Here is a 14,701-nt window from a genome sequence, read left to right on the forward strand (position 1 = left end):
ATTACAAATTCCATATATTTGATTTATAGAACTTGTTTAATAAGTCTTATTCTTTTCCTCTTTATACAGCCAGAGAACTATGTAATTCTGAATCACAATCTGACTCAGAAGCCTGACAAGTTCCGCATCATAGATTACAGGAATGGTTCCTCCCAGCCACTGAACACTAGTGTGAATGTAAATGGAGATTGGTACTTCAACCAATCTTCCAACAACCTCTATTACATGGGTAAAACTACTCATCTTTTCACTAAAGGCATCTTGGAAAGTAATATTATAACAATGTTGCATTTGTACTGAAAAGAGACATTAAAAGTGTACAAACTGGAAACAGTTTGATATACAGTATATGGCTGTGGTCAGACTACTCAAGACAATGATTTTATGTTGACTAAATCTTCAGTGGCTGCAAATCAACAATTCATACAGCTGTTCAAAGCTGCTCAGTACTGTGCAGCTAATTAATTTTCTTGATTATATCATCTACAGTGTCTGGAAGAGACCGTGTAAGTAGCCGGAGGAGAAGGAACAGTGTGGACCGGGCAGTTGTAGACAGATCGGTAGACTTCAGAGTATATCAGTGTTACTATGCAAACTGTGTCCAACCTTCACCTGCTCCACCTGCTACTCTGGTCCCCACACCCAGCCACAGACCTGCAAACTTCATGTAAGTTACTTACACATTCACAGCTTCTTCTTCTTTTTTTTTTTTTTTAAATGAATTAAAGAATAGCACCACGTTACTTGTTTGAGTTTTTTTAATAAAACATGTCATATTGGGTGTAGTTTCTGGTCAAATGCATCTTTTTGGAGGTCAAGCCCAGAGAACAACTTTACTGTGCCACAAGAGGGTGCTAATGTGGTCATTCCATCTGGTAAGCATCTCTTATGCCACAAAGCTCTGAGCAAAGACAATAGAAAATATCTATTCAGCAATATGACATACAACATATTTATATGCCAACTGCATAAAATCCTGTAATGCGCACAACTGTAAAACATATTCCATTCTGTCTCAAAGGAAAATGGGTGGTATTGGATGATGTAATTCCTTCCCTGAATAAGCTCACTATAGTAGGGGTTCTAGAGATTCCAGACACAAATAATGGCACCTCCACCCACATTTTTTCTCAATATAACAACATTGTACTGAATGCCACATACATCTCCATTCAGGTAAGCACACTGTACATACACATCTAGGCCAAATAACAACGTACAACCATTAAATCAAACTGGAATCAAACTTTTCCAGTGTGCTAAATTTGGTTCTTAAAAGATCTATCTTTCTTTACACCAATACATATGGCCCACATTGAAGTTACTAATTCTATCTGTACACGTCCACTCATTCAGGGTGGACGTCTGATTGCTGGGTGGCCTGATGAGCCCTACAGAGGTGATCTACAGATTATACTGAGAGGAAACCATAACACACCAGATTGGCTGTTGCCTTCTGGAACAAACCAAGGGTCCAAAGTGCTGGGTAAGAGAGCTACACAGTTTCTCAGATATAAAATTACTTAACCATAACTTAAAGAAATCTCATTCTGGAAAGGATAAGGGAATTTTAAAAACTGCCTAGAAAAGTCATGGAAAAGACATACAGTGGAATATCATATTTTCAAGTTATGCTATGCTAAACAATATTTTGTTGGTTAGAAATGTGCAATTTCTAAAAAAAAATATTTAAAAAAGAATTTGGAAAGGTTATGGAAATTCATTGGTCAAAAGGTGTAGGTTCCCTGATCAAAGAGAATCATCTCAATTTGTTTCACTACTTTAATGGAAAGGTGTTGTCTTTCAGGTGTCTTTGGATCTCTTGATCTGTATGGCATGCCACACAATGTGTATCACACTAAGCTGGCTAGCACAGCACGGGCAGGAAACAACACTCTCTCCCTACAGGAAGCAGTGGACTGGAAGGTCAGAATTTACAGTACTTTTTCAAAGATGAAAAATATAGCACAGACAGCTTTATACTGTTTTGTCCTGCTTGTGTTAAGCATGTGTTTTTCATGATGCCATTTAGATTCCAAGCTACCAGTTAGATCAACTTGTCCTCCACATTTGTGATCTAAATCTTCTTTGTTTGAATAAAAACCCTATTTTTTGGAATAATTTGTTAACTCCAGGTTGGGGATAAGGTCCTGCTGTCCACTACTAGTTATGACCCATGGCAGACAGAAATCCGTACCATCACTGCAGTCTCCGATTTTGGCCGCACACTGACACTGGATCAGCCATTATCATACACACACATCGGTTAGTCGCCTAGATCTATTAAATCAATAATACACATAATGCTGTTTTGAAAAGCTGCTAAAATAATAAAATACAACTACAAAATAATGTCTTACATATTAAAAGTAAAACATGAATAACATATTAAAACTATTATAGCATTTTATTTTATCAATCATTTATATGTAGTATTTAATATGGCTCTGGTTATTTAGGTGAGAGCTACAGTGTACCAGGAACGTCTAGTGGCTACCAGCTTGCAGGGAATGTGGCTCTGCTGACCAGGAACATCAAGATCATTGGGCAGGAGTATCCAGCCATGAACATACAGTCTTATGGAGCCAGAGTGCTGGTGGGAACCTTCTCCAGTGGAGGAATTGATTACAGAGGTATAAGCTTTATAACAACATACATTGCCTTTGGAGGAGGTAGTTTCTGTCAAAGAAACCCATAAGTGGTCACAATATGGCAATGAGAAAAAGCAGAAAATAGCATTTTATGAAAAGAAAAAAGAAAAAAGAAAAAAATTACAGAATTATTTAAAATAATTCTACCCAACAATTCAGTATCACAATCATTTCTCGGGCAACAGCTTACAGTTTGGTTTACAAGTAATGCTTTACATAATCAGTATACTTTTTGGTTAGTTAAAAAAAAGGAATGTGCACTATTAATGAAAAAAGCAGTTGAAAACCTCTGCATGTCAGGAAGACAAACACAGCAAGAAATACATGGAGTGAAAAAACAAAATATATAGTTGGGACTGAGAGAGAACCTCAGACAGCCAGAGTAATGCAAAAGTAATTAGCTTGTTACATTACCAATAAAGTATTAATAATGTAACATAATTATTTAAGGAGTACTTTAAGGAGTAAGGGGCCGTTCACACCAAACAAATCTGTCTGTGCTGTTTTTCAATTTTTCTACGTAAACATGCACTAGACGGATGTCTTTGACAGTTACGCCATGTCGCATGTTTTTTCAACGTCTCACGCATGAGTGCTGTGTTTTAAGATACCGGATCAAGTTCAAAGAAGATCAACTTTTAAAACACGTCTCGAGACACCTATGTTCTGGTCTATTTGTTGCGCAGCAAGAATGCATTTGGTCTGAACGGCCCCTAATATAATAACTGTAAGTATCACATTACTTTTAAAGTTATCATTCCCCAACACTGGTCACAATGATATTACTTAATTTGCAAGTTACATCAGTTTATCAGGGGGCTATTTCTGTTCATTCGATCAACGTCAGATGAGGGACATACAGTATTCAGAAAGCTGTTTTGAAAACATTGTTTATTTTTGCAATTCCCATTGGGGGCACTAGTGTCGCAGAAATGACATACTTCGGTTTTAACAAGCGTAACAGTAATACTTGTTTCACAGGCAAAGCCCAGATTAGAAATGTTGAGTTCTACCACACCGGACAGGAGGGATGGACTGACATCTCAGACCCACGTTACTCTTTGATTTTCTACAACCTAGGAGAGGTGAGAGAACATAAAATCTTGATAAGAACCAATGCTTGATGAATGCTCACCACAATCAGACATGTTTCTGCATTCAGTCAACCACTGAATTATGTTTATGACGTGTTTTAGGTGGTTGATGAGTCCTACGTGAAGGGATGTGCATTCCATGATGGCTTTTCTCCTGCTATTGGGGTTTTCGGAACAGATGGAATGAGTATCGATGACAACGTGATCCATCACACAGTTGGAGAAGGTGCCTATTCAGTGGCAGCTACAGTACTGTATACTGTTAAATTTTAAATGGGTAGCTCACCAAAAAATGAAAATTCTGTCATAATTTACTCACCCTTATGTTTTCCAAATTTGTATGATTTCTTCTGTGCAACACAAAAGGAGATGTTAGGCAGAATGACAGCCTCAGTCCAAAAAGTTGGAAAAGGGATACAATGATAGTAAATGGTGACTGAATGGTGACTGAAGCTAACATTCTAACTAGTGCTGTCAGACGATTCAAATTTTTAATTGCGATTAATCGCATAATTTTTCATAGTTAATCGTGATTAATTGCAGATTTTTACAGTGCAGAAATTGTACTCTATATATACTTCTTTTCCTGTCAAAATGCATTTATTTCCTTAGGAAAGAAAACAATACAATATGTAACAATCATTCTTTATTAACATTTTCCAATCAAAACCTTCCACTGTATAAAGAAAGAAATGTACTAATATTTCACCAATTCAAGTGACATTAAACGTTTCCCAAAGTTTAAGTGGGAGGTTGACTAATTGAAAGAGCTAGTCACCCCATGGGTTGCATATTCATTGCAATGCACATTAAATCTCTTAAACTCTCATCCTCCAAAATATTGATCAGCCGGCAGACTCTGGCTATCCACTCTGCTACAGCAATAGTTCAGCCGCATGCACGATTCGAGTCATCAATGTCATTGTCAAGTGCCGCTTTGAACTCCACATGAAAAGCGCTTGCAAACAACGTCTCGTTCTGCATTTTTGAGATAGTGAAGATTTGCCTGCTTCTTTGGTAATTAAATGGTGCATTAAAGGGGCTGCAAAGTACTTGATTTCTATCACAATTCCCATCTGGGCCTGTTTTGTACAACAAATAGCATTAAGAGCTCTTTTGCCCATCATTTGATCACTGACATGGCTGTTGTGTGTGTTTGTAGTGTCAGTGTAATGACTCCGAGCAGACACATCGCAAAGGTTCCACCCTACTCCGACCAGTGTTTATGCTGGTTTATGCTTTTTTGCCATAAATCAAGATTAAGAAAAATGAATGTGTTAAACTTTTTTTTAATTAATCGCATGCGTTAATGCGTTAACTTTGACAGCTCTAAATCTAACATCTCCTTTTGAGTTCCACAACAGAAACAGTGATACAGGTTTGGAATAACATGAGATAGAATTTATTTATAATAAATTATTATTATTATTATTATTATTATTTTTAGGTGAACTATCCCCTAAATTGAATAAACTATGGAATATGATGGTAGTATTTACTGCTTTTCTCTAAGGCCATTTGTATTCTAATTTACTAGGAATTAGAGTCTTTGGTGATAGTAATGCTGTCCGGAGGAACTTGGTTACCATGACACTATGGCCTGGATCATACAATGGTAGAGCGGGGGAATTCAACTTTGACTGGAATGCAGCCATTCAGGTACCCTTTAGACTGAAGTATTGTGGCAGTACCATGGTACAGTGATGGTATCAGGTGTATATACAGAATGAATACCATGGCACCATGTCCAAAAAATAAAAATAAAAATGGTAAAACCATCAGTTACATTTTGGTACATTTTTGTTAGTGCCAATAGAGAGAAACATACTGTACATTAGATTTTTTGGAAAGTCAGAATAATTTGGATTATTACTAGGTAAAGAACTGACGCATTACTGTTCATGTTTCAGGTGAACGAAGCAACCAATGTAATTCTTCAAGGGAATATTGTTGCTGGCTATGAACGAGTGGGATTCAGAATTAATGGAGAACCATGCTCAGGTATATAATACTGTTATGGTTTTTTTTTTTTTTTCAAAAGATGAAATTTATTCAGTGCTTTGATAGATAGACAGTGACCGTGTTTATTGTCACCAGGTGTTAGATCAAATGCTTACCAACCTGTTTGATCAATATATATTAATTTATTTTAAAAAACTGTCAAAAGGATCTCCAAATTCCATGGCACAATGGAGTCAGAACGAGGCACATGGCGGTCTGTACGGTCTCTACATGAATAAAGATGGACTTGCTGGTTGCTCGCAAATCCAGGGCTTCACTGTCTGGAGGAGCTTTGATTTTGGCATTTATGTTCAAGTATGAAAAACATCCACAACTTCCTTCTTTAATACCCTAAAAAATCATCAACAGTAACTACTAATGCAAGTGTTTTATTAACCAGATAGCAGTTTAAATGCACTGTCCTCATGAACACTGTGCCATTTCTTTTAGGATAAATAATTGTCTTCATTTCCAGGTATCCATGAATGTGTACATTTCTAACGTGACCCTGATTGATAATGGAATGGGCATCATGTCTCTGATCTATAGTCCTCCCTCAGTCAGCCACGCATCTTCTGACAAAAACGTCCGTGTACAGGTAAGGATGTACTGTATATTTCTTTGGAGATATATATGTGTGTGTGTGTGTGTGTGTGTGTGTGTGTGTGTGTGTGTGTGTGTGTGTGTGTGTGTATTTTAAGGCCTACCTTCAAACTCAGTGCCTCTTTGCTTGACATCATGGGAAAATCAAAATAAATCAGCCAAGACCTCAGAAAAGAAATTGTGGACCTCCACAAGTCGGGTTATCCTTGGGAGCAGTTTCCAAACAATTGAAGGTACAATGTTCATCTGTACAAACAATAGTACGCAAGTATAAATACCATGCCATCATACCGCTCAGGAAGGAGAAGCATTCTGTCTCCTAGAGATGAATGTTGTTAGGTGCAAAAAGTGCAAATCAGTCAACAATCAGAACAACGGCAAAGGACCTTGTGAAGATGCTGGAGGAAACAGGTAAACAAGTATCTATATCCACAGTAAAACAAGTCTTATATCGACATAACCTGAAAGGCTGCTCAGCAAGGAAAAACCACTGCTCCAAAACCACCATAAAAAAGCCAGACTACTGTTTGCAAGTGCACATGGGGACAAAGATCTTACTTTTTGGAGAAAGGTCCTGTGGTCTGATGAAACAAAAATTTAACTGTTTGGCCATAATGACCATCGTTATGTTTGGAGGAAAAATGGTGAGGCTTGCAAACCGAAGAACACCATCCCAACCGTGAAGCATGGGGGTGGCAGCATCCTGTTGTGGAGGAACTGGTGCACTTCACAAAATAGATGACATCATGAGGAAGGAAAATTATGTGGCTATATTGAAGCAACATCTCAAGACATCAGCCAGGAAGTTAAAGCTCAGTCGCAAATGGGTCTTCCAAATGGACAGTGACCCCAAGCATACTTCCAAAGTTGTGGCAAAATGGCTTAAGGACAACAAAGTCAAGGTATTGGAGTGGCCATCACAAAGCCTTGACCTCAATCCAATAGAAAATGTGTGGGCAGAACTGAAAAAGCGTGTGTGAGCAAGGAGTCCTACAAACCAGACTCAGTTATACCAGTTCTGTCTGGAGGAATGGGCCAAAATTCCAGAAACTTATTGTGAGAAGCTTGTGGAAGGCTACCCAAAACGTTTGACCCAAGTTAAACAATTTAAAGGCAATATATATATATATATATATATATATATATATATATATATATATATATATATATATATATATATATATTCAGTACTGTGGAAATGTTTTAGGCATTTGTGAAAAATGTTGCATAGTGAGGATGTCTTCAAAATATGACATAAATAGTTTTCATTTATCACTTGATGTCATACAAAGTCCAGTAAACATTAAAAAGCTAAATCATTATTCAGTGTGACCACCTTTGCCTTTAAAACAGCACCAAATCTCCAAGGTGCACCTGGACACAATTTTTCTTGGTTGTTGGCAGATAGGATGTTCCAAGCTTCTTGGAGAATTCGCCACAGTTCTTCTATCTATTTAGGTTGTCTCAACTGCTTCTGTCTCTTTATGTAATCTCAGACTGACACGATGTTCAGTGGGGGGCTTTGTGGGGGCCGTAACATCTGTTGCAGGGCTCCCTGTTCTTCTATTCTAATCTTTTCTATTTGCAAAAGTAATGTTTGTGAGTCTAACATTTATATTTCCTATTGACACACTAAAGCTGAAGATATAATAACCATCTTAAGACAAATGCTTTTGTAAAACACCTTATGTGCCTAAGACTTTTGCACAGTACTGTATATATATATATATATATATATATATATATATACAGTTGTGCTCAAAAGTTTGCATACCCTTGGAGAATTGGTAATATATGTACCATTTTTAAAGAAAACATGAGTGAGCAGGCAAAACACATTTCTTTTATTTCTTATGGGATTCATATTCAACTGTAGGTTATAACAGAATGGCACAATCATAAAACAAAACATGGAAACAAAGAAAAAAATGAAATGACCCCTGTTCAATAGTCTGCATACCATTAGTTCTTAATACTGTGTATTGACCCCTTTAGCATCAATGACAGCATGCAGTCTTTTGTAATAATTGTCTACGAGGCCCCAAATTCTTGCAGGTGGTATAGCTGCCCATTCGTCTTGGCAAAATGCCTCCAGGTCATGCAAAGTCTTTGGTCGTCTTGCATGAACCGCATGTTTGAGATCTCCCCAGAGTGACTCGATGATATTAAGGTCAGGAGACTGTGATGGCCACTCCAGAACCTTCACCTTTTTCTGCTGTAACCACTGGAGGGTCAACTTGGCCTTGTGCTGAGGGTCATTGTCATGCAGGAAAGTCCAAGAGCGTCCCATGCGCAGCTTTCGTGCAGAAGAATGCAAATTGTCTGCCAGTATTTTCTGATAACATGCTGCATTCATCTTGCCATCAATTTTCACAAGATTCCCCATGCCTTTAGAACTCACACACCCCCAAACATCAGTTAGCCACCACCATGCTTCACAGTGGGGATGGTATTCTTTTCACTATAGGCCTTGTTGACCCCTTTCCAAGCATAGCGCTTATGGTTGTGACCATAAAGCTCTATTTTGGTCTCGTCACTCCAAATTACAGTGTGCCAGAAGCTGTGAGGCGTGTCAAGGTGTTGTCGGGCATATTGTAACCGGGCTTTTTTGTGGCATATGCACAGTAAAGGCTTCTTTCTGGCAACTCGACCATGCAGCTCATTTTTGTTCAAGTATCGTCGTATTGTGCTCCTTGAAACAACCACACCGTCTTTCCAGAGCAGCCTGTATTTCTCCAGAGGTTACCTGTGGGTTTTTCTTTGTATCCTGAACAATTCTTCTGGCAGTTGTGGCTAAAATGTTTCTTGGTCTAACTGACCTTGGCTTGGTATCAAAAGATCCAAGAATTTCCACTTTTTAATAAGTGATTGAACAGTACTGACTGGCATTTTCAAAGTTTTGGATATCTTTTTATATCCTTTTCCATCTTTATAAAGTTCCATTACCTTGTTACACAGGTCTTTTGACAGTTCTTTTCTGCTCCCCATGGCTCAGTATCTAGCCTACTTAGTGCATCCACATGAGAGCTAACAAACTCATTGACTATTTATACACAGACAATAATTGCAATTTAAAAAGCCACAGGTGTGGGAAATTAAACTTTAATTGCCATTTAAACCTGTGTGTGTCACATTGTGTGTCTATAACAAGGCCAAACATTCAAGGTTATGTAAACTTCTGTTATCATTATGATTTAAAAAGGAGCCAAACAGTATATATATTTGTTCTGGAAGGTGAGGATTTGGAGAGAAGGTGTGTCCTTGAAGGTATAGGGGTGGTCTAATTGGCAAAAACTAGCAAAATGGCTGAAATCACTTACAGCAAATGTAATATGGTAAAATGCTTGAATAACTTCTATTTTCTCTTCAGGGTGCCCTGATTGTGGGCAGCAGCCCCAACTTTAACTGCTCTGACAGTCTGTCCATGACTGAGACCTACATCGCACTCAGTGCAGGCCACAGGGCTCCTCGCCCCCCTAGTGGTACAGCATATTTTCTATCACTTCCCATCTATATCCTTACCACTCTCATAAATGTTTATATTATGGACTTTTTACTTTTTATATTTTTCTTTATGCAGTCTTTTGGTAGAGCAACAATATTTTACATACTGTAGATTAAAGCTGAAGTGTGACATTTTTTCAATATTTAAATATCTTATTCTATCCCAGCTATAAATGCAGCGCTAACATACAATATGGAGTTTGATTTCTCTGAAAAGTGTAAATACTGTGGCTTTATGGCAATGATATCAAAACATTTACTTTATTTGAGCATCCCGACCTGCCTGAAATCACAACATTGTCTCAGTCAATGATATGAGTTTGGGGCGGGACCAACTGACCAATGGCAGACAGTGGACCATTCAGGAAACCTGTTTAAAAACATTCTTTTTACTATTCCGTTTTGTGCTGTTATTGTTACAGAAAGCTTTGAGATATACACTACCGGTCAAAAGTTTTGAAATACTTGACCGAAATGTTTCCCATGATCTTAAAAATCTTTTGATCTGAAGGCGTATGCTTAAATGTTTGAAATTAGTTTTGTAGACAAAAATATAATTGTGCCACCATATTAATTTATTTAATTATAAATCTTAAATTTAATTACAAAAAAAAAGTTTTTGAAATTGATGACTTGGACCAAATAATAAAGAAAAGCAGCCAATAAGTGCCCAGCATATAGATTGGAACTCCTTCAATACTGTTTAAAAAGCATCCCAGGGTGATACCTCAAGAAGTTGGTTGAGAAAATGTCAAGAGTACATTTCTGAAAATTCTAGGCAACGGGTGACTGCTTTGAAGATGCAAAAATATAACACAGTTTTTATTTATTTTGGATTTTGTTTAGTCACAACATAATTCCCATAGTTCCATTTATGTTATTCCATAGTTTTAATAACTTTACTATTATTCTAAAATGTGAATATAAATAAAGAATGAGTAAGTGTTTCAAAACTTTTGACCAGTAGTGTATATTTTTTATGTGTCATGGTAGAATTTGCCATGTGTCATCTAGTATAATTGCATTTTCTGAATCTATTTTATTGATGTACATATTTACCGATTTCTGTACTGATTAAACTACATTTTTTGTTTACATAAGGTGGCAGGTCTGGTGTTTCCTGGCCGACGTTTGAATCTGACCACAACCACGCACCACAAAAACCTCACCCTGGACTGATGAGCTACAACGCCATAGCTGGTTTATTGACAGTCTCTGGTGAGTCAGATCTCCTCAAAATGTGAATTTTCTTATGAATCGCAACTTGCTACATTTGACCAAAATGTCATAAAAGAACTGTCAATTTCTGTCCACAGATACAACATTTGTTGGGTTCAAGAGTGTGTGCTCAACAGAGAGAAATTACATGTTCATGACCAACCCAGGAAATGAGGACCTACAACATCCAATTAGTGTTCAGAGAATATCCAAGATAAACAGCACAGAGGAAGCTCTAGCATACATTCATCGGCCTGATCTGAGGTAAAAACAAAAGCTTGCAGTGCTTGCATTTTCTAGGTTGCTGGCAGGGCTGGGTGGAATGAGTTTAACAGTAGAAATGTGTCAACCAGTAGAAATTATGCTATATCATTTATACTGTGATATTTTCACAGAGCGATTTAAAAAACCCAGCACCAAGCAGAAAACATAGACTACTCTGTAAATTGTGTCGCTGGCGGGAGCTTAATGGATTAAAATGGAATTGATCTACTTCATCTGGTGTAAAGATGGTGCCACTATATGTTTTCCACGGTTGCCAAGCAATGTCACAATTGCCGCATTTATATATAATTTAACTGATGTGCGGTCATACAGTGTGCAACTGTGCATACTGTATATTGGCTATTTTACAATGGCTGTCATTTTTAAGGTATTATAGTCACAATTGAAAATTAGACATTACTACATGGTTATGTAATTCCTGTTAAATTCAACAACCCATAACATGATAAGACTTTGGTTGCTGCTAAATATTTTTTGTACAACATAAAAAGTTTAACTTGTTTTTCAATATGATTCAATATCTGCAGAAAGATGTATTCATAGATGTTAACACATTACAAAGCAAAGGTGACTGATTAATTTGTCTCTCTCTTGCTCTTATCTCAGCAAAGTAAACCCATCAGACTGTGTGGACATGGACTGTGATGCTAAAAAGAAGAGCATGTTGAAGGATCTGGATGGAAGTTTTCTGGGGGCAGTGGGGGCAGTGGTGCCACAGTCAGAGTATGAGTGGAATGGGGATCCCCGGCATGGACTGGGTGATTACCGCATCCCCAAAGTCATGCTCACCTATCTCAATGGCAGCCGCATACCTGTGGATCAAGTAGCTCCTTATAAAGGTTAATCTGAGAGCTCTCTATTATTTTCATTGATCTAAGGTAGAAAGCTTAGAATGATGGAGCAATGGCACAGCGGTAGTGCATATGCTCCCAATGCTAAAGAACCATTGTGCTCTCTGTACATTATATCCTCTGAGCATGACATGACTGTGTTGTCTGTGCAGGTGTGACCAGAGACTCTACCTGTAAATACATGAGCAGCTGGCAGGGCTACAAGTGCTTTGGGCTCAATTACAGGATGTTGGTGATTGAGAGTCTGGATGCAGACACAGAGACCAGGCGTCTTTCACCTGTGGCTGTCCTGGGGGACAAATACGTGGATTTGCTGAATGGTATGACTCTTCACCAACTTAACTTTCTTTTACCCTTAAAATGTTAATTTAAAATGTCAAGATTTCTAATTGTTTCACAATACAGCCAAATGCATATGTTTTAGGATTTTAAAGGAATATTCTCATATTCAATAAATATGCATGTTAAAATGATTATAGTGTGATACAATCGCTTACTACCCTTTTCTGTGTAAAGTTATATCCAATTTTACAACTTCGTTGCCATGACAATTTAATGTCAACAAACCCTAAAACAACTGTCAAAATAACAATTTAAGCAACTTTACATATCAAATAATACATGAGTTTTAACAGAAGAATTAATGTAACTGCTTTTATAAAATGATAAGCTTCACATTTCTGCCTTTAAACCCTTCAAAATGGGCCCCTTTCACTTCTATTGTAAGTGCCTCACTGTAACCTCAGTTTTTGCTATTTTTTTAAAGAAAAAGATGTGGCAAGTCAAAATTATTTATGTTGATTTATTGGGTGGCAGCGTACTACTCACTACAATAGGAAAGTAAGGCAATCCTTCCCTCCGCTAGCCTGAGGAAGACCCTTGGGCAAGGTTGAGTACCCACTAAGCCCCCCCCCCTCAGGGCCATGAGAATACCCACTGCCTTGTGGGTCAGGTATGGAAACCGAAGGCGATGGGATGAAACACCCAGACAGAAAAGCCAGGCCAAGAGACAACCTGTAAGGGCGGTTGTGGTCGCGAACTCCGCAGCTCCTCCGGCCAGTCACTGTGACCACTGCACTGCTGATCTCATCCTGGATCTCCTTGCCAGATCAATATGCAACCAGTGGTGGAGTGGGCTACTCTGACAACTGGCAAAAATCAGTGTTTCCTTAAAGCCTTGCCTGCAAGTCTATGACTCATGAACTCAAATAAATACCCATACAGGCAGGACGTCGCCCAGGATAAAAAGGTCCACCCAACTTACAGTTTAAATGTCGCCACTTGGAATGTGCGCACAATGCTAAACAGACAAGACAGTAAAAGACCAGAATGCAGAAGTGCAATCATATCGCACGAACTTGCTAAATACAAAATTGACATAGCAGCACTCAGCGAGGCCAGATTTTCTGAGACCAGCAGCATCCGAGAGGAGGCCGGATACACCATCTTCTGGAGCGGCAAGCCCTCTGGAGACAGGGCTGAGTCGGGGGTGGCCCTAGCTGTCAGAAATGACCTTGTGCCAAGACCGACAGAGGCGCCAAAACCAGTAAATGACAGAATGATCACGCTGAGATTGCCTCTAACCAACAGCCGATATTGTACACTAATAGCTATCTATGCCCCAACAATGACCAACAGCCAAGAATCCATCAGCAGATTCTATGACCAGCTCAGCCAAACACTAAGAACCATACCTAACTCTGACAAAATCCTCCTCATGGGGGATTTCAATGCTCGAGTGGGGAAAAATCTTACCACCTGGCTGAAGGTCTTAGGAAAATTTGGATGTGGCCAAACCAACTTGAATGGAGAGCTCCTGCTCTCCCTGTGTATGCAACATGAGCTAGCTATCACAAACACATGCTTCAAACACAAACCTGCTCATAAATCCTCATGGATGCACCCAAGATCCAAACATTGGCACCTCATAGACTATATCATCACTCACCAGCACAACCTGGCCAGCATTCTTAACACCAGAGCAATGAGAGTTGCAAAATGTAGCACTGATCACATGCTGATCAAGTCAACCACTAAGCTGAGGGTGCAAAAAAAAATGAAGAAAACAAAACCAAAAACCCAAAGACTAAATGTCATCAAGCTCAAATGCAGCAACACACCGCGACTTGGAGGTGACTATGAGCGCCAGACTGCACAAAGCATTTGTCCCGTCTGGATCTTTGGAAGCATGCTGGGATGCCTTCAAATCTGCTGTCTTTGAAGCATCTAAGACAACATTGGGCATTGCCACCAGGAAACATGAAGACTGGTTCGATGAGAACGACAAAGAACTGGCTGCACTCATAGCCATTATGAACACAGCTCGAGTCAATCTTCTGAATCGGACCACACGCTCAAACAAGACAAAATACAGGAATGCCGGCAAGAAACTCCAACAAAGGTGCAGGGAAACCAGTGGTGGACAGCTAAAGCAGCAGAGCTTCAGGAGCATGCTGATAGGAATGACACAAAAGGTTTTTACCAAAGTATGAGA

General features: G+C 38.7%; 1 protein-coding gene across 1 annotated transcript in view; it reads left to right on the forward strand.

Annotated features, from left to right (window-relative positions):
- Positions 1–14,701, forward strand: part of LOC127425081 (fibrocystin-L-like) — a 66,293-nt gene that overhangs the window by 43,810 nt on the left and 7,782 nt on the right. The window contains exons 51-69 of the mRNA XM_051670719.1: positions 70–229; positions 490–667; positions 787–875; positions 1,022–1,176; positions 1,357–1,486; positions 1,808–1,926; positions 2,136–2,265; positions 2,460–2,633; positions 3,633–3,736; positions 3,848–3,971; positions 5,283–5,404; positions 5,656–5,746; positions 5,913–6,061; positions 6,222–6,344; positions 9,720–9,831; positions 10,955–11,071; positions 11,170–11,335; positions 11,963–12,195; positions 12,360–12,527. Of these exons, the coding sequence (XP_051526679.1) occupies positions 70–229; positions 490–667; positions 787–875; positions 1,022–1,176; positions 1,357–1,486; positions 1,808–1,926; positions 2,136–2,265; positions 2,460–2,633; positions 3,633–3,736; positions 3,848–3,971; positions 5,283–5,404; positions 5,656–5,746; positions 5,913–6,061; positions 6,222–6,344; positions 9,720–9,831; positions 10,955–11,071; positions 11,170–11,335; positions 11,963–12,195; positions 12,360–12,527 (2,644 nt within the window). The remainder of the gene's footprint in view (positions 1–69; positions 230–489; positions 668–786; positions 876–1,021; positions 1,177–1,356; positions 1,487–1,807; positions 1,927–2,135; positions 2,266–2,459; positions 2,634–3,632; positions 3,737–3,847; positions 3,972–5,282; positions 5,405–5,655; positions 5,747–5,912; positions 6,062–6,221; positions 6,345–9,719; positions 9,832–10,954; positions 11,072–11,169; positions 11,336–11,962; positions 12,196–12,359; positions 12,528–14,701) is intronic.

The sequence above is a fragment of the Myxocyprinus asiaticus genome, chromosome 34 (genome assembly GCF_019703515.2).
Source record: "Myxocyprinus asiaticus isolate MX2 ecotype Aquarium Trade chromosome 34, UBuf_Myxa_2, whole genome shotgun sequence".
Classification (NCBI taxonomy): domain Eukaryota; kingdom Metazoa; phylum Chordata; class Actinopteri; order Cypriniformes; family Catostomidae; genus Myxocyprinus; species Myxocyprinus asiaticus.